Genomic DNA, 27,179 nt, shown 5'->3' with positions numbered 1-27,179 from the left:
CATTACTTAATACAACAATTTGCTAAAGTAATAACAACACTCATTCTGCTACAATTTTCCATATTTGAGATGCCAAAAGACAAGTCAGGGGCACAAAATTCAAATAGGGATCAAAACTCCCCTACATTTTAAGAGGACACCACACTGGAGTTTAGTTCAGTTATCTCTGTCAATACCATCACTTCATCCTTATGCAAGGAAATGTTACTGTAATATCACATAGAACGGAAGACAACATAATAGTTTGGCTCATTAGTTTTTTTTTCCATGTAATGCTTTATAAAAGAGATAAAGCTGAAGAAAATAAAAACAGACATACATATTATGATGAAATACACTGTCCTTATTTAAATAAATTTCCTTGAGCAGTATCTTTTTAAAAGGTGAAAATTAAACACTAATATTAATTTCACTGTATAAAAGTGATGGCAGCAATTATAAAGAGCCCAATGGTCTTATGCCTATTTCATTCTAAAGTTTTCACAGCAAAAATAGTAAAATTTGCAATATTACCAAAAAGATGCAAACCTGTCAAATATATTACTCTGAAGTAAATTAACAATAAATTTATAGGAACCTACCATAGGAACTATTAAGTGGACAGTAGTAATGATTTTCTATATAAAATCTATCAAAAATTGTTGGAGAAAATATACGAAGCGTAGCTGATAGCTGATGAAATCTGCAATATGGCCACAGAGAAATAAGTTGCAGATCATCAAAGTTAGCTCTTGTGCAGAAACACCCACCATGAGTTCCTTAATTTCATTTTCACTGGAGAACAGCAGGAGGTTTCCATAATGCAACCATCACAGCAAACTGATTCAATGTTGTACTTTAAGCTTTACCCGTAGTTGGAACTTGCAACAGTTTAGATTTTTTTGGTGCTCTGATCTGTTTTGCTCTCTGGAAGGCTATGTAAATATAAAAATCTTCAGCAGAAAGACAACTCTCGCTAAAGCACTGGCAAGTGGTCTCTGCAGAAGACTGCTAAAAAAAAAAAAAAAAAAAAAAAAAAAGATAGGGATGAACAGATTTAGCTGAACTGGTAATGCCATACAGTACCTCTATACATAAAACAGTGAAATAGGTTTGTGGCAGAAGCTGATATTTGTGGTATAAGCCCTCCAGACATGCAAGCACATAAACTCTTGGAGTTCACAAGGCCCTTTGGAGGTTTAAAGGTGCTCATCTATGCAAAGCTTTTGCAGCCTGAACCAGCAGCCACTCCCTGATCTTACAGCAATGAAGCTAAAATGCACTTTCAACTGTTTTGAATAGGAAAAAAAAAAAAAAAAAAAAAAAAAGTCAAGAGATCAATTCCATCCAACCTCAGGCATTCAATTAAAGCACCTAAATAAGGATGTCATTAATTCAGGTTCCAATCATCGACCAGGAATGGAAAACTTTAACCCCAAGAAAGTGCCTCAGCCTTGCTCAGATCAAGGGTGTCAGTGTTCCCAGCTCAGACATCTCAGCTGGGTTACAGAAATTACGTGTGACAACCAGGTCTCCCTGTATATGAGTGTTCCTAGCAGAGCCCAGAGAGCTTTCACCATTCGCATGACTAAAACAAGTATAGCCATGTTCTGCTCTACTGGCCCTGCATCCAGCACCGAGACCAGCCAGAACTGCTTCTGGTTCTTCATCTAAATTAGGAAACATTTTTTCTTTCTATGGAAAATGTTGGCAGCTTTATAATTCCCCTTCCCTGCCAGCTAAACACTTGCCAATGTTTATTCAGTTCACATTCTGAATGGAAGATTAGTTTGTTTCGGTTTTCTTCAGGCACGAAGAAAAGAAAAAAATAATTCAATTAGTTAGTTTAAACTTTTATTCAGAAATTGAGCCTATCAATTTTCCCTGTCCAGTCGTAGCCAGCAGAGAATGAAGCACCACAGATTCTCTCGTAACTAGAGGAAATCTGCAATGTGTCCCTTTGTGGGTATCTCACTTTGGTCCTCAGAGTGGCCCTAAAATGGAGTATTCTGACTGCAAACTCTTTGTTCCTGGGAAAAGCTTTGTCTCCGGGGATGCTTGTCTCAGTACTGCTGCAGGACCAGCTGTGGGGTGGTTGAAGGTGAGCACAAGGACATCTGATTTTTATTTATTCCCAAATGAGGTTATACAGGGCTCCCTTGCTTCACACTTCTCATGGAGAAGGTGACTTTACCTACTGTCTGATTTATGTCTGCAGCACTGACACCCTGGTTTGGCCTTCAGAAGAGTTACACTATCGCTGAGAATGCCACCAGGTGATTCCCAGACCACCCCATATCTCAGGGAGTATCACCACCTGGTTTCTTTCCAACTAATACATTGCAAACACATAATGTTAATTAAGCCATACCGTACCTCCAGCTGTTTGGATCTTGCTGTGTTTATTTCCTTCTAATCTTAATCAGAAAACAAAAGGTAAAGATGGTTAAAACATTGTAACATATAGCCAGTTTAGAACATGGTTTAACAAAGCATGCAACAGAGGTACTACTGTTCCAAAGACAAATACTATTATTATGGTAAATAGTGTTATTTTTCTTCATTTGTTTGTTTTGCAGCACAGTTTGGAAGCTCCAGTCAGTGACTTAGCTCTGTGGTGTACGTAAGTGACAGCAGCATTTTGTTGTATTAAATCTGAAAAATATTACACGATTTCATAAATATGTTTATGACTAGTCTTTAAGTACCTATAAACTGAATGTTTTTCCCACTGTAAAAAACATAACATGGAAAAGAAACAGTTTGCACTGGGTTTCATATAAGAACAGAAATAAACCTGAAAGCAAGCACTTACTAACTGTTATTACTGGAATTCATCACAATGCAAGTAAACACCTCCAAATCTAAAAATACTGCCAAGGCTCTGCAAGTGCATATATCATAGCCTCTTAATCCTAAAAGGGTTTTGTTTTCCTTGAATTCTCACACCACTCAGAGCATGAAGAAGCTGTTCAGAAGACAATGTACTACCCTGTCAGCATCTGCTCTATGATCCTTCCACAAAAGTAGGTGTGTTAGAACTTAAATAAATGGGAGCAATCATTTGACGATTATAAATAGCCTCACAGCCTCAAGAGGGACCAAGGCTGGTCAGTCTGTCTGAAGTAATCATTGATTTTTAAAGGATAAATACATCTTGCTAGATAAAATTAAACTGAGAAAACAGGAGAAATACAATACATAACCTCCTGATACCTTTCGGTGCAGCTTTCGTCTGACTGGAAACCATGGCAGCTGCATCTGATGGCAGACCAACATACACACCACCGTAGTTCCTGATTTGAGGGAAAAAAAAATTAAAAGACAACAGAGCTTAATTGGAACACTTCTTCCTATAACATCAATGTCATGCAACAGCATTACAAAAACCATGCACGGTCAGAGTGGATTCACCTCTGCACAAGCATCCTTAGAAGAGCCCTCCTTTCACACAGCTATGGGGAAAAAAACTCCTGAGGCTGGCTGTTACTCACAAGTGGGACATAGGGCTGTGAAATTAGTTCCTAGTCATTCAAGTTCCTAATATTTTTCATTAAATCCCACCTATCTTGTGACAATAAGCCCCACCTGCACAGCTTCTCCTAGACACCAATTTCCAGCAGACAGTCTGATAGCACTGCCCCAATACTGAGACTGCTGAAGCACATCACTTCAGTCAACACACACCAATTAAACAACACTTTCACCTCTCCTCATAAATAAACAGGATCTGCATCTCCCTCCTTGGGGCCACACCTGGAGGAGACTGTTAGTAGAAACAAATATAATAGTATGTAGTACTTTCATAGCCTAATCCTCTCCCTCTCACAACCTTACAGAGTGTACTTTCTGGCTCTGAGACCTATGAAAAGAATGGACTGACATGAGGGGGTGGAAAATGGGGTACTTAAGAATTTCTGCTGTGCCTAGAGCTACCTACAGAGTAGCTGCTCTGACACATTAGGTACCAAATGAAACACATCCCCGGGGATCTGAGTTGATTTCTGATTTGTTTGATGATGGAGTCACACTCCCTTCAATTTCTAGCTGAGCGGAGATCTCCCACAGGTGCTAATGCCATCTGTGGCAGGGCTGGTGGGAAGGCAGATGTCACTGGACATTATGAACCAGATAATCTACAACTGTGAGATAATGTGCTCATCTTATTGCAAAGCTCCCTCCCCCAACACACTAACAGAGTGAAGCATGATCATCAATTTGGGGTTATACATGAGATTTCCTACTCTTTTCTTTGCTCTGTTGACATCAGTGGGGCTTAGAAGGAAAGGAAGGATGTACAGCCAGCAGCAAAACTCAGTGCAGCCAATTCCAAATTAAGCCAGTACAGGACCTACCTCCTTTTGTCATCATCTGATACAGATTCTTCTGCTCTGTAACACCAAAAGATATAGAGCACATTAGCATACAGTTTCTTTCAGATACTCTGTCACCATCTGGGTAGATTCAGGGGCAAAGGAAGAAGGGGACTAATAGTGTCGCAGCTTAATTCAGATCATCCACAGTTCAATAAAGTATTCACAAAGGAGAGAAAAAAAAAAAAAAAAAAAAAAAAAAAAAAAAGAGTGACAATTTTCCAATCTGTTGTATGTGAGAAAGAAAAGGATTGAGAACAGATGCAGCTTACTTTCCACAGCTCCCTCCAGTGATGCCTGAAAGTAGGCTTGGGAGCTGAAAGCTGGTAGATTAGCATCTTTCCTGAGTGAAAGGATGTTGTTCCCAACATTGTTCCATGTATAGCAGCAACATAAAGGCTCCATGTGTAACAGAAACAAGCCTGGGCTGTTCTTCCACCAACAGAGGACTGAAAGAGACTGGCCATCCATGCTGGCATGGGAATGAGTATGAAGAAAGAGAAACTTTCACAGCAGCTGTGACAAAATGTGCTACAGAACCTCTATGTTAAGTGAGGTACTGCCACTACTGAAGTCAGAGCTGTTTGCAAACCAAACAGTTACTAATCCTTCATAATGGACAATTACTTCTCTTCTACCCTTACATTAAAATGAATAGGGAGTCACTAAGGTTTGACTCCCCCTGCTTGAAATACTGTCCAGTGTAGCTGAACCAGGACAGGGGGTAAAGTAATCAGCACTGATATGAAGGCACATGTGGTAAAAAGATAAAAATGGTATTGTTACCATCCATGGGTATAGTGCCTGTGTTGTGCTCTCAGTCTGCGCCCCAGCATCAGCCTTCATCCAAACCACTCACCCGCCTTTGATTAAATATTTGGACTTTGAGCTCTGCTGCATGCATGGCTGGGTATGGATCTGGGCAGCTGCTGCACTTTAGCTTGACTTGCAACCTACCAACCTAGCAATAAAAATAGAGGCAAAGTAACTTGAGTGCTGACAAATCCACGGACATCCTGCACTCCTTCCTTACAGCGGGTGTAATGGTGACACCTGCCCAACCTTACCGCAGCTGTGGCTGCAGCAGGGGAAGGCTGCAAACAGGGAATGGAGCACCATGACACAAGGAGGGCTCTGCTGTGCAAATGCTCTTGCACAGGTTGTTCACCGGTATACTGTCACCTGGATATCCCCAGCTACGGACCATGAACTATGTGGGCAATGAAAAGATGCTCCCCAGCATCAGCTGAGCCATGAATTTTTAGTTTGCTCCCCATGCAACAAAACTGAGAGCTGGCCTCTACCCAGCCTTAGGGCTAAATCTATATTGTAGCTGTGAAAGGTTTCGCTGAACGATGACATTGAACAGTAACGTGTGACATTTCTTATTGTAATTTATTTGTTCTGAAAGGTACATGTTCCTACTATTTAATAATCAGGGCTGTAAGCCATTACTGACCCCTGAAGTCAAGGGGGCATTTGCCCAAAGTGTCGAGAACTGGTAGGAAGACACAGCCTTAAATGCAGGGAGATGGCCCTTAGACCTCAGTCAGAAATCTCTGTTTGGAGGAACAAGTGCTATCTCAGAAGGCATTGCCCATCCCCTCTGCCACCACGTGGCCTCAGTCACTCAGCCCTCTTGTACGCAGCAGGAGAGAAAAAAGTGCGGAGTCCCCTTTCCTTGAGGGTTGCAAAGATGCTTTATCCTAGTATGGGCCAGTTTCAGCAGAAGAAAGAGGAAAGAATGTGTATATCAATGGGTAGGAATGAGATGTATATTTTTAGTAAAAAAAATAATAAAAAAATGACAGCACTTTAAGAAAGGGACCCTGGGTGACAGAAGATCACAAACAATCATTGCTGTTGAACCAACCAAATGTGTCACAGGATTGATTTTCTCATACAACTGGAAACATTTCCTATAATCCAGATTAACCATTATCCAGAGAAAAGAATCCTTTAAAAGCACTGACAACTTCATGAACAGCTCGAAGCCACTAAAATGGAGTTGTAAGAATAATAATCAATATTGTCCAACAGGAAATTAATGTCAATGTTTAAAAAAGCCTCTACTAGGCAACAGGACTATTTTGTTCTGTTCTAGCAATGTTCTATAATGGGGCATCACTGGACCATTACTGTCATTCTCTCACCAAAACAAATTATCCAGGTCTATGATTAAGCAGGCTATTTTTTTTTAAACATTTTGCTTTCCTCCTTAATAGCTACAAATCAAAGTCTAATTTTACGATCCCTTTTCCCTTAAATGCTCAGTAGCAAATAGTCTGGGATTGAGCAGGCCACAGCTCTTGGGCTGAGTTATGACTGGGTGCAATCGGTCATGCTGCTGGGAAAGAAAGGGTGAACAGAGAAGAGGAATGTGGAAGCTTCAGAGGAAAAGAACAAAAAATTCTGGTGGTGACACTGGAGGAAGAAGCCGTTTTCCACCTTTCTGAGGACTCATTTCTAAGCAGGATGGGAAAGAGAGCTGCTCCAACATATACATTATGCATTTTTGCACATCTCTTGCCTTCAGACACTGTGGTCTGTAGTTAAAGGCACCATTTCGAGAAGTGCCCACTGATTTCACATGTTCAAATTTCAAGGTGCCACCTGAGGCAAATGGACCACTGCTGCTTCCGTGCTCACGCTGAATGAACAGAGCTGGCCCCAGGGAGCTGCACCGCAATGGTGACACTTGGCTGTGTGGAAATGAGAATGAAAGGAAGTTCCTTTGGTTTGGGCAGTGCTCTGATCGCCACGTCTCCCAGACTCACAGAGGATGCAGGATTTCAGCACAAGCTCTCTTTCTCTCTCCCACAACCTGTCCCTCTAGTGAGTCTCTAGTTTCCTCTTATCTTAGGGAAGAAAGCACAAAATATAAATTTTAAATATCTCACTTTGCATCAAAGAGCCTCCACTTACAGTGTTCTCCAGGAACAGCAAGCTATGATAAGCCTTTCTGCCCCAGGAATGGATGGCAAAAGGAACTGAACAGGCTGGACCAGACAGCCTGATGTGCTTTGCACTAATCTGCTGCAGTGTCACTGCATCTGCTCTCAGATGCTGTTGACATCTACTGCAAAGGAACTGAGATCACATTTTTCAGCAGGTGGCGTAGGTGGAGTCCTGTAGCTGGTAGGCAGATTTAACAGCAAATCCCTATAACAGCATCTATTTTCAGCTAGAAGAAATGTTTCTTTTGGTAAGGATTTGTCTGTCCCAGGAGGGCTCCTGTCACCCTCTTAAGTTTGAAAAATATTTAGTCCTCCAGCTGTCAGTTTTTGCATCCATCAGTCCTATGCCCATTTGATGGCAAAAAAGCTGCCATTTTTCACGTAATCTTTTAAGTATCAAATGACAGGCATTCACATTAATTTACTCCATCCACATTTTTCTTATCTTCGTTTTTATGACTTCATTCGTGTTGAACTCTGGCATTATACAGGCTCCTTCTAGCAGTGCTCCGTAGTCCTGCCAGAAATATTTCATTAAACTTTGCACAAGGAACAGATTTCATCACCTTAGTTTCACAGTCTTTCTTGGGACCAAGGGACTGTCATTTATATTTGATGGATTTCTTCCCAATATTTTGAAACAGTTTTGAATTGTGTCCTTTCCTTCCTACTGCTATTAATCTTCCAAACCCAGGCACATTCTGAATACAATAGGCATTGCGTTAGTCTGTATTATATACTTTACCCCTCTTATAGCCAAACTTTCCCAGTTACCACAATGTACTTGTTTTAGTACATCAGTTGGCTGAAGCTGGGTGACAGGTTCACCAGTTATTTGAGGGCTGGAGTATGCGGGAAGAGATCACATTGACTCGATGACCTTGAGGTCTCTTCCAACCTAGAAAATTCTGTGATTCTGTGATTCTGTCCTTTTCGTCGTTGCGCAGACCTCAACCTCAGAGCACTTTGCATAAGAAGACCGTACCACCATTGCCAGTTTACTAGTGGAGCAACTAAAGACTCAAAGGGCAAAAAAAGCTTCTCTGTGGTTACCTGGGAGGGCTCTGAGCAGGATCCAGCCCTCCCTCAATCCACCTGGCTCCTGGAGTTGCAATGAGTCGCCATCAGGAAACAAGAAATCTGTTGAATTAGAATAACTGGATCCTGTACTGAAGAGTATGATGCAAGTGAACACACGATTGCTTTTCTCAACCACAGCCAATATGACTAAAATAGCTTTTTTCTGGTATTTTACTTCCTTTTTAAAAATCTGCTGCTAAATATTAGGATGATTGATCTAGGGATTTTCTGGTCATCACTGCTGTTTCTCCCTCATTAGAAACACAGATCTGTTAGTGTCTGACTAGAAGGCTCAATCATGCTATTACTCACACGGGTTGTTCGGCTGGCTCCACTGTACTTATCAGAATGAGTAATGGTTCCAGGACTGACCCTTTCCCTTGTTGAAGTCTGCACTAGTAATTATTTTTTTCTAAGCTATCTTGATACTTTTCTGAAACATGACAGAGGATCTATCGCTAATAAGTAGTATTTTCCCAGCTTAAGTCTTGAAGTGCCAGCCCTACAAACACTTATGCACACAGTAACACAGTTCTTCATGTGCTGACACATTCAGGCACAGAAACATATCTACCACATTCTTAATTGAACAGTGCTTGTGATTTTGAAGTTTAAAACTAACAAAAAGCAAAGAAACAGATGCAGTTCTAAGTCAGTCACTTAAATTATCTCAATTGCCCGGAAAACATAAAAACCTAATATAAATTGAAAACAGTGGTTTTGTTTATCTAAGGGTACTGAGGGCATGGGTGCTGCAGGCTATCAAGAGAAGGTTCCTCATAAGCTTGCCTTCTGTAATTTATTTATTGTCTGAGACTGCAAATCCAGAAAACAGATTACATGGGTAATAGATCTCAAGAGTATCTGTGACAACAGGACTCATCCGCCAAGGAAGACCTGTCTTTAGTTCTCAGCCGTGCTCTGTAATAGCAAGGACAAACCTGTTGTTATGCTCATCTCTCCCCACGTTTATCTGACTTGACAGCCCTTATTTCTGCTCCAGGATTCTTCCGACTAATTAAGAGTAGTTACTTTAAATGAAGTAAATAAAACTGAAGAACGTCTCTATTGCGTAATATGAAAATATTTACCCAGTCCCTCAGGCTCAAACTGTAGTGGCAAATAACAATTATATGAAAAGAAGGCAAGACCTCAGGATGACTTCTTTAATGTTTCCTTTGATAGGAAAATAGATTTATGGCTGAATAAAGCTGTTCCTGCAAATTTTTGCACCAGCAAATGAAAAATGGGTTGACAAAGGCTGATCTTTTGTTGCTGTTTTTCTGTAAACCACAAGTTGGTGAGAGGCAGCAGGACAACAGAGGTTCAGGCCTTCCACATTTGGAGAAAAACAGGATGGGTAGGGCTGTCCACTGCTCCTCAGCATCAAAGATAAGGGACAGAAAAAGGAGCTGACAGATAATATCTTCAACGTGGAAAAGGTAAGGGTCATAACCTTCAGTAGCTAAAGATCTCATCTGCAGCTAAATAGAGAAGGTTGGTGTTTTCTAAAGGAAGTCTGGATGGGTTACCAGGTCTCTGGCAAAGAGGGGAATTTTGCTTGAGTGGCTCATTAAATCTCTCACAGGGCTTGGTGGAAATTTATGTGGTCACTTCATACAATAGCATGCCCTTTGGAGAAAGCTGTACTAGTATATGACAGGGAAGAATAATTTGAAGTAAACATGACCACCTCTGGAAGACAACTCTCAACAGAGGCTAAGAAAAGACATTTCTGCTAGAGAAATAAAAGGGGAAGGAATTTGCAGAATAGTAAACAAGACGTGAGGTTGTTTTGAGGAGATGGAAGCTGTCACTAAAGACAATAAGCATCTGGTGCTGCTAATTACATATCAGGAGCCAGATGAATCATTACAATGACTAAATCCAGTATAGGGCTAATAGGACTGAAGATAAGTCCGTGGTTACATGTTTGAAAAGGTAGCGCAAGTACTTACACATCTTTAGTAGTCCCTGTGGCACCTAGAATGGAAAAAGAAAAAAAAAAAGCGTATGTTTACAAGATAATGGCATAATCCTGAAACAAACTGATAGTACAGTAAATGTTTTTCTGCCTTTCTGTCCTAAACAACTTCCTTACATGCACTGTAAAAAAGAGGCAGATATAGCAACAGGCATCTTCTATTGTCAGAGAACAGATTTCTCATGATTATCTAGTTTATCCTTAATGATTATCTGTATTAGCCCTTAAGTCTGTCATACTTAGACCTGGGCCAGATTCTCAGAGGGTGAAATGATGGTGCAGTGGACCAGTGCCCAGCTGCAGTCACCCAGGATGAGAGCAACATAAGATAACATTCATCTTCTTGAATTTTTTTATGCTTCACTTTGCCCAGTCCTCTGGTGGTTTTGTCTGTTACAAACTGGCCGCAGCTAACCAAGCAGTTACTCCCAAATGCCTGTTAATTTTGTCCACATGCCATTTGATCCAGTTGTAGATTTGGCACTATGTGTGTAAACGCTGCTCCATTCTTCCTGCCAGATAAAAAATGTTTTATAAAACAACTAGACAGAAATAATATAAACATTGGGCCACCAAAGCCCCAGACATCTAAATAGATCAACCACCCCTTAATTCATCTTACTATTTAACAAAAAAAAAAAAAAAAGACAAAAGCTACAACTAGGCTGCCTGATTTCAGTGATTGATTTTTTGGTGACTCAGATGCTTCTTGCTGGGAGAGGAACATGCACTCAAGTACGAACTCCTTCCTGTTCCTCCCAAGTTATTAATGACGCGTTGCTATTGCTGGTATGTCGTTCAGCTGAGTAACCAGCAAATTATCCCTTCTATTAATTACACAGGCTAGGGTAGACACTAGAGAACCTTTCACTTCTCTTCTTCCCTTTCCTCTCAGTATTTAGCTGGAAGAGACTATCTGAGCTCACTCTGAAGAAACTACAGTTGCCAATCTAAAAGATTTTTACGGGTTTAGAGACTTTTTTTTTCCGGTCATGGCATTTCATTTCTTGGAAAACTTTATTTTTGCTGCTGAAAAATATCCATGAAGAGCAAACATCTTTCATCGCACTCTGATGTATGAGAATCAGGGGTCCCTGACCTGATTTTAAACCCAGGGAGGAAGAGACAGTCCTGCAAGACCTTCCAGCAGTACCTACCTGAATGGACAGCTTGAATGGCAGGAAACTTCTCTTTATAGCCAACTCTTGAGCGTAATTTAATTCCAAATTCCTTCTGCTTGACCATCCCTCCTTTTCCCATCAACAACATAGACTCATCTTGCACGAGCATAAACATTTCTTTTGTTAGCATTGAATCCAGAGTCTTCAAAATCTCAGTAGAGCTATATGTATCAAAAGTACTCTTCATTAAGCTGGAAGCACTGCGCATGATAAGCTCAGGTCTGAGCTCTCACACTTCATTCTACCAGGCAGCCTTCTGAGACTTTTTGGCTCTACAGGCACATCTACATGGTACTATCTATAAAGCCTCCAAATTAATTGTGACCAGATGGACGGTTTGCATTGCAAACCTCAATCTCAGCTGACGTGGGAAGATGTCTTCTGCTACCCAGGCTAGTTCATTCAGAGTTAGCTCAGCTATGTATCTTCAGGGCACCACCCTGTACTTCCAGACAGAACCCAACCATCAGCAGCAGCTCAGACAGCACACATATTGAAAAGCCTAGTCCTGTTGCTGTAGCTAGCAGGATTTTTTTTTCACAAGAAACCATGCTTGTGTTCTGCATCAGAACCACAGTTTTTTCATTTTCTCACTTCAACCTAAGCTCACTGCAAACAAACTTGATTTCTACAAAGAGGTTCACAGTCCTTTGTGAAGCCTCTGCTGAGCCCTTATTGAGTCTGAGCCAGGGCTCTCAGTACTTGGGTCTTGGTTTAAAAATTTTATAGCACCTTCTGTGCAGGAAGTATACCAAAAGTGTTTGATATGCAAACGGAAACCTTAACTGTGCAGGAAGAACTGAATGTCTAGAGGACAGCTGCAGTTCTGTATGGAGATAGTCACGTTTCAGTCAATTGCCAAACACACTTCAACGCTATGCGCTTGTTCAACGCCATGCCCACGTTCAGTGCGGTACCCATGTGCTAAGTGTGCTGCCCACAGCAAACTGCAGTACTCTGCATGGGAGCCAGCTCTGGACACAGGGCTGCACTTATCCTAAGACTTATCCTAAGACCTGCTAGGCAGACCTTACAAGCACTCTGGGACAGGAGCTGTCTCTCAGACCAATCAGCTTGGTCTTCATGTAGAGCCACGAGGCTGTAAATGTGTTTGAGAACAGAGGTGTGCCTCTAGCACTCTCGCCTTGCAGCACTCGTTTCCTTTGACATTAGGGGGGTGTACCACAGCAGAAATTCATTGCAACTTTTTGAAATGCACCTCACACAGAAACATAATGAACTAAGCACGATGAAAACAAAATCACTTTTTAAAAGATCGTTTTTATTGGCTTGTTTCCTATTGTTTTTATAAGCACAAAGAATTAGGTTATCCTCACTGCCATTGATGGGATTCCAATAGTGTTATTTCTCACTTTCACTAGCAATAGTGAAGCAAGAACTTAGTCCAAATTCAGTTGGGTTCCACTGAAGTATCTGATATAGACCTGAAAGTGGTTCCAGTTCACAAAGCAGTTTTTTTGCTGGAAGTGCTATGAGCTTGGGAATGAACATTACCTCAGCTCGTAACTATCTTTACATAAAAACTAATAAGATTTCTTCATTAGGGAGAATACCCCTTATATACAGCTTTTTATTTTGTAACAGATCCAATAACATCACAGTTTGTACAGACTTGTGTTTGTTTTTAAAGTCCAGCCCACTCACCCTCACTCCTGTTATTTCAATGATATGTTTCTCTAACTCTTCCATGTTTAGTAACCAACACGTTATTTTATAGCTTCTCAAGTTCCTCCTGCCAGAAGTTCAGCAAAAGTACCTTACTTATTATCGGTTCCCAAAAAAGTTCATAGCTATTTCACAGCTGCAAGACTTAGTGCTCTTATAGTCATGATGTTATAAAAATATGACTTGAAAAATATTTGAAATATATTTCAAAAATATTTTTTGAAAGGCTATTCATTTTTCCAACTACATCAGTTTGGTCTAAAAAAAAAAAAAAAAAAAAAAAAAAAAAGTAGCACTTGACCCCACAAACCTTGTCTAATAGATTCCTGCTGGTTTGGGCCCCCCAAGGCTGTTCCTGCAACACAGCTAATGGGTAAGCTCTAAGTAGAGGCAATAGCAGTGAAGAGAGCTGAACCCTCTCTGGTGTCCTGCTGGGAAGACTGGGAACCTGAGGAATTGCAACAGGCACCACATTTCTTCCCTGGCAGAACTCTAAATGATAGAGCTGAACTCTGTAGACTGCCTAGCCTTATTCCACCCGCTTCTCTAGCAACTTCCCAAGCCTATCTAATCACAGAAATAGACTGGGGGTAGCCAGAATAATAACTAATAAAGAAGTACTGAGTTCTCCTGAATGACCCCTCTGCTTATACATCTACCAGTAAGACCATGGATGCATTTTAGCACTTCACAGTGCAGGAAAAGGAGGAGGAATACAGCCTGCAGAATAAACGAGGCACATTCAGACATTCGTCACTCTGAACACGAGTGATTACAGGAGAAAAACATTCTGCCTAGAATTGTGGAGCTGGGATCCCTCACAAAACATAACGTTGAAACAGTCACAAAAGAAGGACAAATATATATCATCCCAACACATCTTCCATTCAGTGAGAGGGGGTCCGCACTTTCAAAACAAAAGCAGCTTATTACTTGTAGCCCTGCAGAATTCCAGTAATTGCAGGACAAATGCAAAAATGTTTGAGAGGAACTGACTGCCACAAAGTATATTGTTCTACACTGAGGCATGCATCATGAGCAAATGTGGAAGACCAAAAAAAATAATCAGAAAAACAGATGAAGGATGAGAGGCAACCATTTACATGAATAAAAACGTGGATGAAAAAAATGCCAGCATCTGGCTTGAGAGCAGACTATGAATGATTTTCTTATTAATTTCTAACAGTTATTTTCATACAATATTTTATTGCAAATACTCCAAATGGTAATAAAAATCAAATTAAAAAAAAAAATAAATTACATGTATATGTATACAACATAAGATTACAAATGAGTTTTCTATTGTTTTTTTCCCTTCTCATTGGCTCCAAAAAACAGCAACATGGAATCAAATCCTAACTTCCATGGAGTTATGCTAGATCTAGCTTGATGTAACTGAGGGTAGAATTAAATCAATGTACCTGAAATCGATTTCTTCAACTCATCAGGTTGCAGTTTGATACACAGACATGACCTGATCAGACATTAATTTCAAAAATTGCTTTAAATAGAATGGCAGAGTGGTTTCCTGGGTATTCCACCAATCTGAAGTTAATAAGTCTGTATAAACTTGGTGTGAAAGTTCTCCTTCATTGTAATTTGGCAGTATTTTAAGCTTCCCACAGAGTAACAGCTTGTCTGTATATTTAAATCAAGGCTAGACTGCCAGCCTCCACTGAGTACCATAATTTAAGGCGCTGTCATTGCTACTACAATTGATATAGAAAGAAAGAGGCAGTTAAAAAATTGTTAGTGAAGCAACACTAGAATGGAGGGAAATGCCTTAGCCCAGAAAAGAAGGAAATTAATGCGTAAGGGCGTGCTTTTTTAAAGACCAGAAAAGAAGAGCTCCTTTGGAGCTTCTGAAACATCAGGAAATGACATGAAAGAAGGATATGTGAGGCAACAAAACATCAGGAAAATAGCAATTTGCTAACAAAATTGTTATGTGCTAATAAAAACTTTAATGGGATTTTTTCAAATAAATGTAATCCATAGTTAACATTTAAAACAGTGGATATAAGAAGGATGCAATTGCATCAGTTTGCTCAGATAACACAAGTCACTGTTTCTCAGCTGAGGAGCCTTTAGGCCTCAAATCCTTTTGTCTGATGCTCTGGAAGGAAAAGCTGGAAAATTAGATTGGTATTCTGGAGTGCTGCACCACAGACAGAAATGCTATTCTAGATCATGTCTATTAGTTTAGGTCTTGCAGACCATAGGGCTGATAGCTCCTCTGATGTCAGTCCAGCCATGCAACAGAAGATAATACCATTAGCTGAACTATCATTATATACGTGTCTGTTTAGGAAAAATCTCGTCAGGCTAAAACAGAAATTTTACCAGAGGAAGAAAATGGGGAGTAGCCTAACCATGTCTACTCTGTTCTGTGAAGTATGCTATAATATTATCCTTAGTCATATAATATGACAGAGAGTGTTACAGGTTAATTATATGTTATGCACCTCCAGCTTTGACATTACTGACTGTAGAATAGTCATAACTTCACCACTGAAGACGTAGTCATGCTGTGCAAGCCACAAAACTAATTTGTATTCATGCTGTACTCATGTCTTTTGGTAAGATGTTGAGAGCTAGACTTTTCTTAAAAGCTCCAGAACTCAGATTAAAAATGGTACATCTTCTCCTTCCCCTACATAAAATTACTTTAGTTTTACAGACACGCTATGTAAGGAGTGCTAAACTGAAGAAAAAAAATCACTAGTAGATGGTGAACTTAATTCTACTACCAGATGTTGGTGACTGCAACAGCACAGGCTGCGCAGCCATTCCTGACTTACCCTGGTGAAACTGGGAACAGACCTGGACCTCCCAGAGCTATATTTGCTTTGGAAAGGTCTATCAGTGTAACAGTAATAATTACATTATACTGATTGTGGATTTTACACGGCATTGTTATTTTAGCCTATGCTAAGCTACTCGAGATCTGTGGGCTATTTCTACAGAGTATGCAAGAGGTTGCCATGAAATGCAAGCTGAAGTATTTCGTGAGTAACAAACATCACAGGCAAGCTAAACTACTGAAGGGGCTGTGCTTTCACTGAAAATCTTTTAAGAAGCCAACACCTGTTGAAAATAGCTGCCTTTAAAGCAACTGCAGACACGTTTATTTAAACCAACAAACTTTTAGCTCGGAGTAACTCACGAAACACCACCACCGTCAGAGTTAGCTTATTCAGCATTCACCTGTTGGTGCCCTGTTAGGAGCGTTATGCGGTGGCCAGGCCAACGGTGCTGGAGATGCTACCACAAAGTGACTAATAACCAGCCCAAAATGAGTCTTTTCCTTTGAGCTGCTCTGACAGTTGCTCTGGTGCTTTTACCCAGCAGACAAACCCGGGATGTGAACAAGCATCGTCCCAGCTATGAAGCTACAGTGGACAAGCAGGGAAACAACTTCAGGTCATGGCAATGCAGGAACCAATTAGCAGGAGAGAAGTAATGCATTTGTAGATGTGACAGCCCTGACAAGAGTGCTGGAAGGTCAAGCCTCAAGAGAGGCTTCCGATACATACATGATACCTCATTTATAAGCATTTAACAGCAGCCAAGTAAATAAAAAGAGCAGAAAAGCCTCCCGCTGTGAGCACAAAGCGCAGGGTTCAGGGAGAACAGCAGCACACTGCACAAGCCTGCAACTTGCAGGAGTCACTGCTGTTCACGCTCAGAGACGTGCTGGTGCCGCACATCAGCCCTAGCATCACCCAGGGCACACCACAGCTCTCTCAAAGCAAGTCAACGCAGCAGGAGGCTGAGCCCCAGCAGGTCTCCCTGGCCTGGCCGCTATTTGGCTGTGCATTGTCAGGAGGTTACGGATTTAATAAATGCAGCTGAAAGACTTAAGACAAGGAATGTAATTAGGCAGCCCTGTTTGCCAGGTGCAGTCAGGATGAAAAACGAGTTATAAATGCTCGTATTTGTAATTATACGGCGTATGGCCGCTATTATTTCCATACATTTCCCCTTCTGCGGGGGCAGGACGAAGAGCCGCGCCGCCTGCCCAGCTCTCCCCTCCCTTTCAGAGGGGGGGGAAGGAGCGGGGCCGGCCGGAGGGGCACCCCCACCCCGACGTGCACAAAACCTCGGGCTCGCCGCGTCCCCGACCCCTCGGGCGGGCAGAAGGGGCACGAAGCCACTTCCCAAGGAGCACAAGTGGCCTCACAGTCCCCAAAGGGGGGACGAGGCTGGCATCCCCGGATCCTCCCGGTCGCGGCGCTGACCCTAAAACCCGCGACGCCCCCGGCGGGGCACACCGCCCCCATCCCCGGGGGGAGGCGGATGGCTGCCGGCAGGGCAGGATGCTCCCGGCCGGGGCAGCCCCCACCCCACAGCCGGCTCGGGGGGCGCCTTCCCCTCCCGTCCCCGGCCCCCCGACCCCCGTGCCGCCCCCCTACCTCGCCCGCCCGCGCCGCCGGCCGTGGAGTTGCCGCAGCCCATGGGCGCCGCCCGGAGCGGTGCGGAGCGGAGCGGTGCGGAGCTGAGCGGCGACGGGAGGCAGCCGGCGGCGGGCGGAGCCGGGGGGGAGATAAAGCCGCGGGGACCCCTCCTTCTCCTCCTCCTCCTCCTCCTCTTCTCCTCCTCCTCTCCTCCTCCTCCTCTCCCCACCCATCGCCCGGGAAACCGCCGGCCCCTGCGCCGCGCATCCCCGAGGAAAGCCCCCCCGCACCTACCGGCCGGCCCCGCGTCCCCCCCGAGGTTCCCAAACCCCGGTTTCGGTTCCCCACAAGGGTGCGGGGACCCCGAGGGATCCCCCCCCCAACGCGTGCCCCGAGCGCCGGGCTCAGCGACGGCCGCCCCTGAGACCCCCGGGTGGGCCGAGACCCCACTGCCCTCGGGGGGCAACTTCACGCAGGTGTCCGCCGGTTCCTCTCGGAGCTCCTCTTGGAATCAGAGAATCACTGAGGTTGGAAGAGACCTTCAAGATCATCTGGTCTTCCTACAGAAACGCCCCACTGACCCCGGAGACCCACCGGGTTGGTAGAGCTACGGGTTCGCCTTTCCCGATTCATGCCAAGAGCACAGAGAAGATGAGTTTGCAATGTCCACAAAGAAGCTTTTTTATTTATAATGTACATTGTTCCTCCCAAAGAATTCGAAGTTCCTTCTAACCCAGACCTTTCTTCCGCACAGAGCACTAAAATATTTCCAAGCCTTGCTCAGGTACTCTTGCTCACGATTTCCAAATGACCAGACAGCCAAAACCCAATGGTTACAACCACAAATACTCTTGCTAGACAAACATGACTGCTGTGATAAATGTGTTTAAGGACATAGGAAAAAAAAAAAAAAAACTCTTAGGAGTGCCATATCAATGCCACAAGCATCACAAATTTCTTATGAACAATAACTGTCTTTATTACAAGAGAATCAGATAGCAAACATTGTTGTTTTATCTTTTAGCCTGTTCAGAGCAGAGAAAGAAAGACATCACAATTTTCTTTTGTATTTCCCAACAAGCACATTAAGAACAAGCAGCTCCATACACAACAGAGTCAATAATGTCGAGTCTCCTGCAGATTTATGCCCCGGGGTCTCTTCATGAGCTCCCTCGTGTCTACCCAGCAGTGAGCACACCTTGGAGCAGGGTGGGCATTTTTAAGTTCTCCCTCCCCTGGCTGACCATCTATTTCCATCGCATCTGCAGAAACTCAGCATCTTCAAGGTCTTTGCCTGTTCCTCCTGATAAAATGAAATTGAACAATCGGTTCAAAATTTAATAAGGCAGAGCTAATGGACCCATGTGCACAGCCATACCACTCCTTCACCACCAGCAGCCCCAGGCACACAGGCATAGATTTTGCTTCAGCAAGAATCTCCCAAAGGCACATGCTTTTGATGGCCAATTTTCTGAAAATCACATAGAAATACAAATTCTCAGGCTGCGCTTTCAAGTGCCAAGCATCAGCCCAAAGTGCATTTTTATGGCAAAGTTAAGAAGGAAGAAAGGGTCCTATGAAAAGCAGGGCTGAAAGACATGCTACTTCAGATCCTGTATGGTTTTCTAATATGAAAACAAAAGATCTCATCAACCCACATTGACCATAAACTTGCCACTGTGGAATAAGCTATGAGCATGGTTTTAATACTTAATTTTACCTGAGGGGAAGCAGTTGTGGTGAGCGCAGCAGCCAAGCCATCTCCTCACATATGAGAAGAGGTGGCTTGGAGGCAGAAATCCCCTGAAGATGCCTTCACACTGAACTACTGGCCACAAGGAGAAGATATGAGTCTGAATCAGAAACCCGTGGTTCAAAGAGAACAGAAGGACACTGCATCATCCTTCTAAGCACTTCCACTTGTCTTACAAGTTCAGTCTACCAAACAGAACATGAGGGACCTATGTGCACAAATTAAGGAGTGCACATTGAGTCCGATAGGGCAAGGCACTTCCAGCATACCCACCCAAAGCCAGAGCTAACAGCATTACCAGGAGACTTAGGAGAAAGGCAGTGTGATACGTTTCTGTATGTACTGTCCGGAACTGCTAGGAGCCAGCCCTTCCTGAACCTCTTAAAAGAAGGGCCCTCAGGCAAACTTTGTCTCTTGGCAGCTGCATTGTAGGCGTCTCCTCTTTCAATAGAGAAGATAGAGAAGACACACTTTAGTTTCAACTTCACCCGTGCTTTGAACAAGCTATTTCACATTATTTCTGAAAATCAGAATGCTTTCTGAAAAGCAAAATACAGTCACATAAGCAAGTTTATCAAGTGAATGCTTTGCATTAAAGAATGGTGCTTTCCTTCCATCAGTGAGCTCCTGGCACCTGCCATCACTCACCCTACCCTGTGTACTCCATCGCCTCTGAGGAAGACTGGGAGGAGTATGGATATGAACTTCTGTGGGAAAGGACTGTGTTCTTCTTTCCATAAATCAACCTAAAATTTATGCAGTTGGAAGAGCAGGTTAGTTAACACAGATTATCCGGATCTGAACTTTTGGTGATTTTATCTTTTTGAACACTTTTGTTAGTCTGAGTGTTGGCACCCAAACAATCTATTTCTGTCTGTCAAGCTTTAGTTACTTCTGGGTGTTAGGAAACACCCATTATTTATACAAGAATGTATATTTTGCTGAATTATTTTTATCTAATAATCCATATAAAATCATTATTCATCCATGATTTTTTTCTAACAAAGCACATGCTTCCACATGTATCTCAGCTCACACAAGTAGAGAAAAATGATAGTGCCAATACTATCTTCTAGGTATTCTCTTCTGAATAATATCTTTTAGATATAGACGCTCTAAAAACCACAAGTGTCCTGGAAAAAATAAATAAATAAATAAATAAATCACCATTAGTTACCATCCTGATTTTTTTTTTCCAAAACAAATTTACAATGGGAATTTAATTTAGACAAAACTTTCCCACTTCAAGCACTGCACTACAAAACATTTATCAGAGTTAAATAATGGAAAAGTTCTGGTGGATTCTCACTTCCAGTGTTTTCAGGTTGAATGAAATTCCAGTGCTTTCATGTTACTGAGTATTATGTTTCTTCCTGGACAGTTTTATAGTCTTCCTACAGCGCTGCTGTTTTATAGCTAGCAACCTTGGTTAATAGTTTTCACTGCCTTGTTCAAATATCGTGATGATGCATAGATGGCGACTGTGATCATTTAGTCACGGAAGGTCAGCCAGTTACAGCCCATTTTCCCAGTAAACCTACAGGGATGATTCTGTTTTAAAAAATCATTAGCCCAAGCCTACCACGAACAAAAGCTTTCTTGGGTCAGCTTGGGGTTTGCTTTTACATGTCAGTGGACAAAGCTCAGTGTGTCAATACTTTCAAATTAAAAATAAATAAATAAATAAATAAATTTAAAAAATCAATTATTATCACTGATATAAATAAAAAAGAACTAATAATTTAAAAAAAAAAAAAAAAAAAAAAAAAAAAGATCACAACCTTATTAGTAAAAGCTATCATGATTCCACAACCATTCAGTGTGTCTATTTAAATGGCAGAGGGAAATGGTTAAGAATTGGTTAAGAATTGGTTAATGGTTAAGAATGTATATAGAGATCTCTACATTGCTGTGGACATTTTCAGAAAACCTCTTCTCTTCTCCCCTTCCCTTTCCTTCCCTTCCCTCTTATTCCCTCTCTTCCCCTTTATTCTCTTCTCTTCTCTTCTTAACAAGTGTTAACAACTTTGTTCCAGAGAACAGAAGCCAAATGACATAACAAAATCCATAAGTTACCAAAAGGAAAATTCTCAGTTCCCCAAAAATCAACCTTGCTTAGGACCCCCCCCTCTGATAGCGGCTGAAAGAACAGAGGAAACTCATATGATACATCCCCCCTCAAAAAACTCCCCCATTTAACAGCATTTGCAGTTCAGAGCCTTCCTGAGGCAAATGTGGTTTCTATATATTTAGCAACCCTTAACAAATTTTTCTTGTGTGAACCTGTCCCACCTGCCACACAAGCCCTTGGCAGCCAAAGCATCCCACTTTCCACTTCTCAGCCACATCTGGTCTGAAGAACCTCCTTCTGTTTGCCTCAAGCACAACTCTTGTCCACTTCAACTGCTGATTGTTCCTTGTATCAGGATAAACACTGATGAAGCAGTCCTCCTGCCTGAGCCATTCAGGATTTTTGTTCTTCGCAGCAGAATAAGCAGCAAGGAAACAATCTGCCATTCACCGATGCCACTCATAACTTGTCACATCCCCTATACCAAACTGTAGTTAGAAGCAGTGATGGTAAGCTGTCATTTCCTGGCAGCTGTGTCAATAGGTAGTGAAAATACTTTGAAAGAGCTTATCTGTGAAAGGGTTTTCAAAAGGCAGTCTAGTGATTAAATTGTGCCAGTAACATCAAGCTTATACAGGGGACTCTGCTTGGAGGCAGCAGCCAAACTGCTGTGCCCACCACAGACTTAATCTGTTCAGTGAGTCCTTCCTTGCACTCTGTGTTAGGAAGAAGAAAATGTGGACAAAGAGCTCCCTCTCAACTCACCACACCTTGCTTTTTCTGCCTGCCCAGGAGCCCCACACTCAGCCTGTGGAAGCTGACTTCAGGAAAAAATCATTTAAACTCTTCACTTTAAACAAAAAAGAGCATGTGTCAAGAACGAGGATTTTTTTCTTTATAAGGCAAGATATTCATTCATCTATCTGTCCCATCTTTCCTGGAAGTGACAAATAAAATTATCATTATTGGGCCAAATCAGACACAGATTGGGACAGAATCAACAAAATCAATGAAAGTGTAGCATTCTCCAAAACCTGGCAGAATTGAACAGAAATCCACTGGTCAGCCATGGAGAAGCACAAACATATCACTAAGTGAACCGTAAGTGTGGAAGAAATGTGAATACTCCATTAGCTAATATAGTGGCTTAAAAGAAAAAGAAAAGAAAAAAGAATAAAAAAGAAACAACAACAAACTAGATCTGACAGAATCAATGCAATTAATTTTGTAATAATACTTCTTGAATGTGATTATTGTGAATAGTCATGAAAATCTGCTTGTTTTTTAAAGCTAACAGTCCAGAGCATATGACTCTTAGCTGATTCACAAGGTAGAAATGGAGTTCAAGAGTCAAATTTTCAAAGGCAACTTCATGAAGAAGTAAGTTGTAATTCAACACCAGTATCTTCACATGAGTGCCACATCTTTTCCTAAAAATGTCTTGATTTTAGCACACAGACTTGCACAGAGCCTTTGAAGAAATTGCTCCCAAGCTCGGCTATTACCCACTCCCTGCAAGATTTCTCTTTTACAGTCATAGGGATGATTCAGTTTGGGGCCCTATACCCAAGTTTTCTCCAAGTTCATGGGAACTTTGTAGGAGTAAGGATCACTGTATCAAGCACAAAGGTGATTTAGAAGGTATGTTTCATCAGTCTCCAAAAACAGCTGCATTCGTATTAGTGGCAGTGAAATGCAGTTCTAACATCTGCAACACATTCTGCCCTCCCCTAGGAGAGGGCAGATTTAAAAATACAGTCACATTTCAGCCATCAGAGTCCTCTCTGCAAGAGACAGGAAAATAAGAAAATGTCCACCACAGAGATCTTTACGGGAATGCAATTCTGACTGCCCATGTCTCATTTCTTCAGAGTCACAGTTTGGTAACAACCCCGCCTTTTCCCTTTGCAGAAACAAATAGAGGGCCCCAGTGACTTTCAATTAATACATTTCTAAATTCATGGAAACATTTTCCTTAATTCCCTTCTTTCCCATTTGAAAAAGATGCTTGGTTTAGTGCTGGTGCAGTTGTTGCTGCAATCCAAGGTAGGTGCCCTTGAAAATAACAGATGGACAAATGCTTACATTGTGTATTCAGAAACAGTTTGGCATCCTTTCTGTGCCCAAAAGGTTGATATACGTGCTATATTAGATCCTTCTATTAAAAGTCTTATTAAAAAAAAAAACAGGAGATGCATAACAGTGCTTCTTACCTCCGAGGTCACTCAACTTTCATTTTACTGTCTCCGATAACAACCAGACTCCCAAAGCTCTATTCTGGAAGAGAAAAGCATCTTACTCAGTTCTTTTAATATGATATGCAGACAGAGTGATCTCTTTCTTCTGTCTCTCACTACATAAATTAATTTGCAAGATGCATCTAAATCAGTTTTACAAACAAAGAAGGGATCAGAAAAATGAAAAGATTAAAAAATGGAAAAAGGCTGGAGAAAAGAACATTATACTGACATGTCATTGAGATGCCAGTGCAGCAGAGCATCCCTTCTAAATTCCCTGTCTCAAAAATGTATATGACAAAGGCAAGCTTCTCAGGAGATGCTCCCCTGTACAATATAATGGCCTGTCTTATAGAGTCCCAAACTTTATTTTCAGGAAAGACCCCTTTGCACACAAGGCTCTTATTTCCTCAGTATTACGGGAAAACGGTATCCCCGCTTTTATTTTATTTTCATTTTCAGGCATTTTTTCTGATGTAAATTCTTCCTCTGAAGAACTGTTGATATAGATTTCCATTACAGATTTCCACCTGCAGTAATTGGTTTTGCCATGTATTGCTAATGAAGCCAAATAGCACAGTTGCTGCCTCTTTTTTTTGTGTGCAGTGTACCTGGAGATTGTAGAAATGGGAGACACATCCTCAGGATGAAAAACGTCATTATCAAATTCACATATTTATGTCCCTCTGATTATTTAACATATTACATTTTGAAGACAGGCTAAAATTTGCTAGTATTTTTACAATTAATACATATAATTCATAGTGTCCATATATAATTCACACTGAGCAGGACTTTTGTAAATTGTCTGTGCCATTTTATTGAAAAAAATGAACTTTGCTTCAGCAAATAGTTGCCACCTTAAAAAAGAGAGAACTATATTCCTATCAAAACTGCACCTCTTTCTATAAGTATGCATTTAGTACTAAAGGATGCTAATTATTTTGATTAATTGAAGTTGCTGTCATATTAGGCGTATGGGAAACAGAAGTTATTCATACAATTAGCAACATGGAAGCAGCGTGTTAGCTTATTCAAAAAAGACACCCACGTAGGGCAATTATATTATTTTGCATTGACTGACAAAGAGCAAATGTATGTTTTTAACACTGAATTTTAATCAGAATGTGATTTTTGACAGACAAAATATGAATAAATTTTAAGCGCTTAGAGGTTTTTGAATATATAATTTGAAATATTTATAAGAGCAAGGTATTTGTGCACACAAAATAAAATAAACTGTAGGCAATCACTGTGCAGATACATGATGTTCTCACAGAAGAGATAAAGGGGACAATGTCCTCTCATTTATAATAATAAAGATGAAGAAATTCACTCTTCTTCTGAGATGGTGTCAGCTTCTGGACCCACAAGCAGAGGCGAAGAGTAGAGAGAGACACAGAAAAAAACAGAGATAGGGAATCTCTCCACTAAACGTTTTATCTAGTTTCATTAATTTCAGGTTTAACAGCATAAGGAGGCAACACACCAAAACCCAAGACTAGCTGTTCCTCAAAATATTAAAACACTATATACCAATAAATATCACATAACACTGTATATCAATAAATATCAAAAACACTAGTATTTTGCTTACTGCTACTTGTATGTTTAAATCTGTTTAAAAAATCGTGACTTAGGGCTCTGAAAATGCATGAGACTGCATAAACATTACAAACTGAGCTTCAAGTAATTGCTGTGGAGATTTACTTCTTTGATTTCTGATTAGTGAGCATTTAGGTTTTGTGGCCTTACCTTTGCTCTTTCCTCCACGATAAGGAGGTGCAAAAAAATGCTTTTTGAGCAAAAATGAAATCTTGCTTGCCTCGTAAGAAGCAGCTCTCGCTGCTTGGGGAATTACAGGCCTGGTAGCCCCACTCAGCAAGCCTGCCCAGAACGCTGCAAGAGTGAAACCACGCGTGCCGGCAGCACCAAACCAAACACACAGCAGTGTCACGAGATCTGGGCTCCAACCTAACGATAAACAGACAGCTTCTTTGAAACTAAGCCACTCAGTCTTGACTTAGTTTTCAAGGTACTGAACATTGCTCCTTTTGGCAGCGCTGTGACACAGTGTAAATCAAACATAACATGACCTCGGGAGCTGTATGCACAAGCAGTTCCATCAAGCCAGGGCTGAAAAACTCTGCAGACTTTGTCATAGATTTCTTTCAAAGCCATTAAGTTTGTTTAAATGCTGATAAGAACATTTTCCATGACATTATTATTCCTGTTCTCCCAGTCCTAGATTTGCATTTCTGTTCTGCTTGGGGCTTTTTTGGTTTTGCTATTTCATACAGGTTTGATTTCGGAGGGTAAAAAACTAGTTAGGAACCATGAGTCCCTTCTAAGAAAACCTCATGTATATAATTAGGTCCTATTGACTCTGTCTGCTGTACATGTTGTCCACATTCTTCATGGTTTTCACAAAGAAAGATGCTTGATGACCTAGGATCTTGTCAGCACTTGTGTTTACAGAGTATTTAAAGACTTCAGTATTTAATGACTTATGTGGCTGTCGTACTAAATGTTCTGTTGTGTCGTGTTATTTTGTTTTTTTTCTAAAAAGACAAAAAAAAAAAAGACAAAAAAAAAAAAAAAAGGAAAGAAAAACAAGGATTAGTAATGTATTACCATAAACGAATTTGAAAGAGCTGGAAAACTATTTACTGATCTGGCCAACATTAATATGCCCAGTTAATCTCTAGGAATTTGACAGGCCAAACACAAGTTTCTGCATTTGAAGAATTGGATCTTTGTAGCCAAGCACACAGGTAATATAAAGCATTACTATAGGTGTTGCAAAACACCTAGCATGCACATATCATACAGTAGAAAGAAAAAGGAAGGGCAGCTTCTCTGCTGCAAGGCAATTCCTGGAGTTGCTGTGAGGTGCTCAAGCAGCAGTGCACAGTGGACAGTTCACAGCCAGCAAGCTCCATGTAGCCTGGTGGGTTATCATCTTGCTTGGAGCTTGCTCACAGTGGCCTTTATCTCAGAAAAACTCTGTTAGTGCACTGAGCATGGTCTGCCAACAGAAGAATTACTTTGCTCATAGCAGCAGCCTGGCCCTGCTGCCACCCTTCCTAGAGGCCACACTCTTACCCATGGTATAAGACTCTTGAATCTCCAACAAGAGCACCTAAGAGCTACAATGCTAGGAAAGGTAGCCACAATACATGGCTGGCAACTCTCTGCTCCCCTTGTACTGGCCCCCAAGAAAGAAGGCCACCAGCGTGCCCGCATGATGCTCCTGCAACCAGTGGCAATGCTGGAGAACCTCAGCACACTCTGCACAATACTCTCTTTGTGGCAAGCACTCCATTTACAACTGGCGGTCCACCCATATGAGGGGAAAGGGTTTCCAGTATTTGGCTTTCTCCAGACAGCAGAAGAGCTTCTAAAGGGCTGTCACAGGAATAAAAATTGGAAAGTCTGACCTAGCAAAGCTGGCAGCAACCGAGCACTTCGGAAGAATACA

At 41.5% G+C, this 27,179-nt stretch overlaps 1 protein-coding gene and 1 long non-coding RNA gene across 4 annotated transcripts; both read right to left on the bottom strand.

Annotated features, from left to right (window-relative positions):
* Positions 1 to 240: 240 nt before the first annotated feature.
* On the bottom strand, positions 241 to 17,787 carry LOC311436203 (overexpressed in colon carcinoma 1 protein homolog). Of its 3 annotated transcripts, none has more exons than XM_084518135.1 (6): positions 17,656 to 17,786; positions 10,348 to 10,372; positions 4,335 to 4,370; positions 3,196 to 3,275; positions 2,356 to 2,396; positions 241 to 987 (listed from the first exon to the last, which is right to left on the bottom strand). In XM_084518135.1, exons 1-5 carry the CDS (start codon positions 17,696 to 17,698, stop codon positions 2,392 to 2,394), a joined length of 189 nt encoding a protein of 62 aa, XP_084374261.1. In that variant the 5' UTR covers positions 17,699 to 17,786; the 3' UTR covers positions 241 to 987; positions 2,356 to 2,391. The 3 variants fall into 3 exon arrangements, with proteins under 3 accessions (XP_084374261.1, XP_084374260.1, XP_084374259.1); XM_084518134.1 differs by having other exon boundaries at positions 241 to 990; positions 17,656 to 17,785; XM_084518133.1 differs by lacking the exons at positions 241 to 987; positions 2,356 to 2,396 and adding an exon at positions 2,403 to 2,634 and having other exon boundaries at positions 17,656 to 17,787.
* An 804-nt stretch (positions 17,788 to 18,591) lies between these two features.
* Positions 18,592 to 25,605, bottom strand: LOC311426638. The gene is made up of 4 exons (XR_014686897.1): positions 25,454 to 25,605; positions 23,675 to 23,738; positions 20,044 to 20,136; positions 18,592 to 18,940 (listed from the first exon to the last, which is right to left on the bottom strand). It is a non-coding gene; the product is annotated as an uncharacterized lncRNA (long non-coding RNA).
* Between the last annotated feature and the right edge of the window lie 1,574 nt (positions 25,606 to 27,179).

This window comes from Aythya ferina, assembly GCF_964211825.1.
Source record: "Aythya ferina genome assembly, chromosome: 1".
NCBI classification, from domain to species: Eukaryota; Metazoa; Chordata; class Aves; order Anseriformes; family Anatidae; genus Aythya; species Aythya ferina.
The sequence above is the reverse complement of the archived record's forward strand: the minus strand, read 5'-3'. Positions and strand labels throughout refer to the sequence as shown.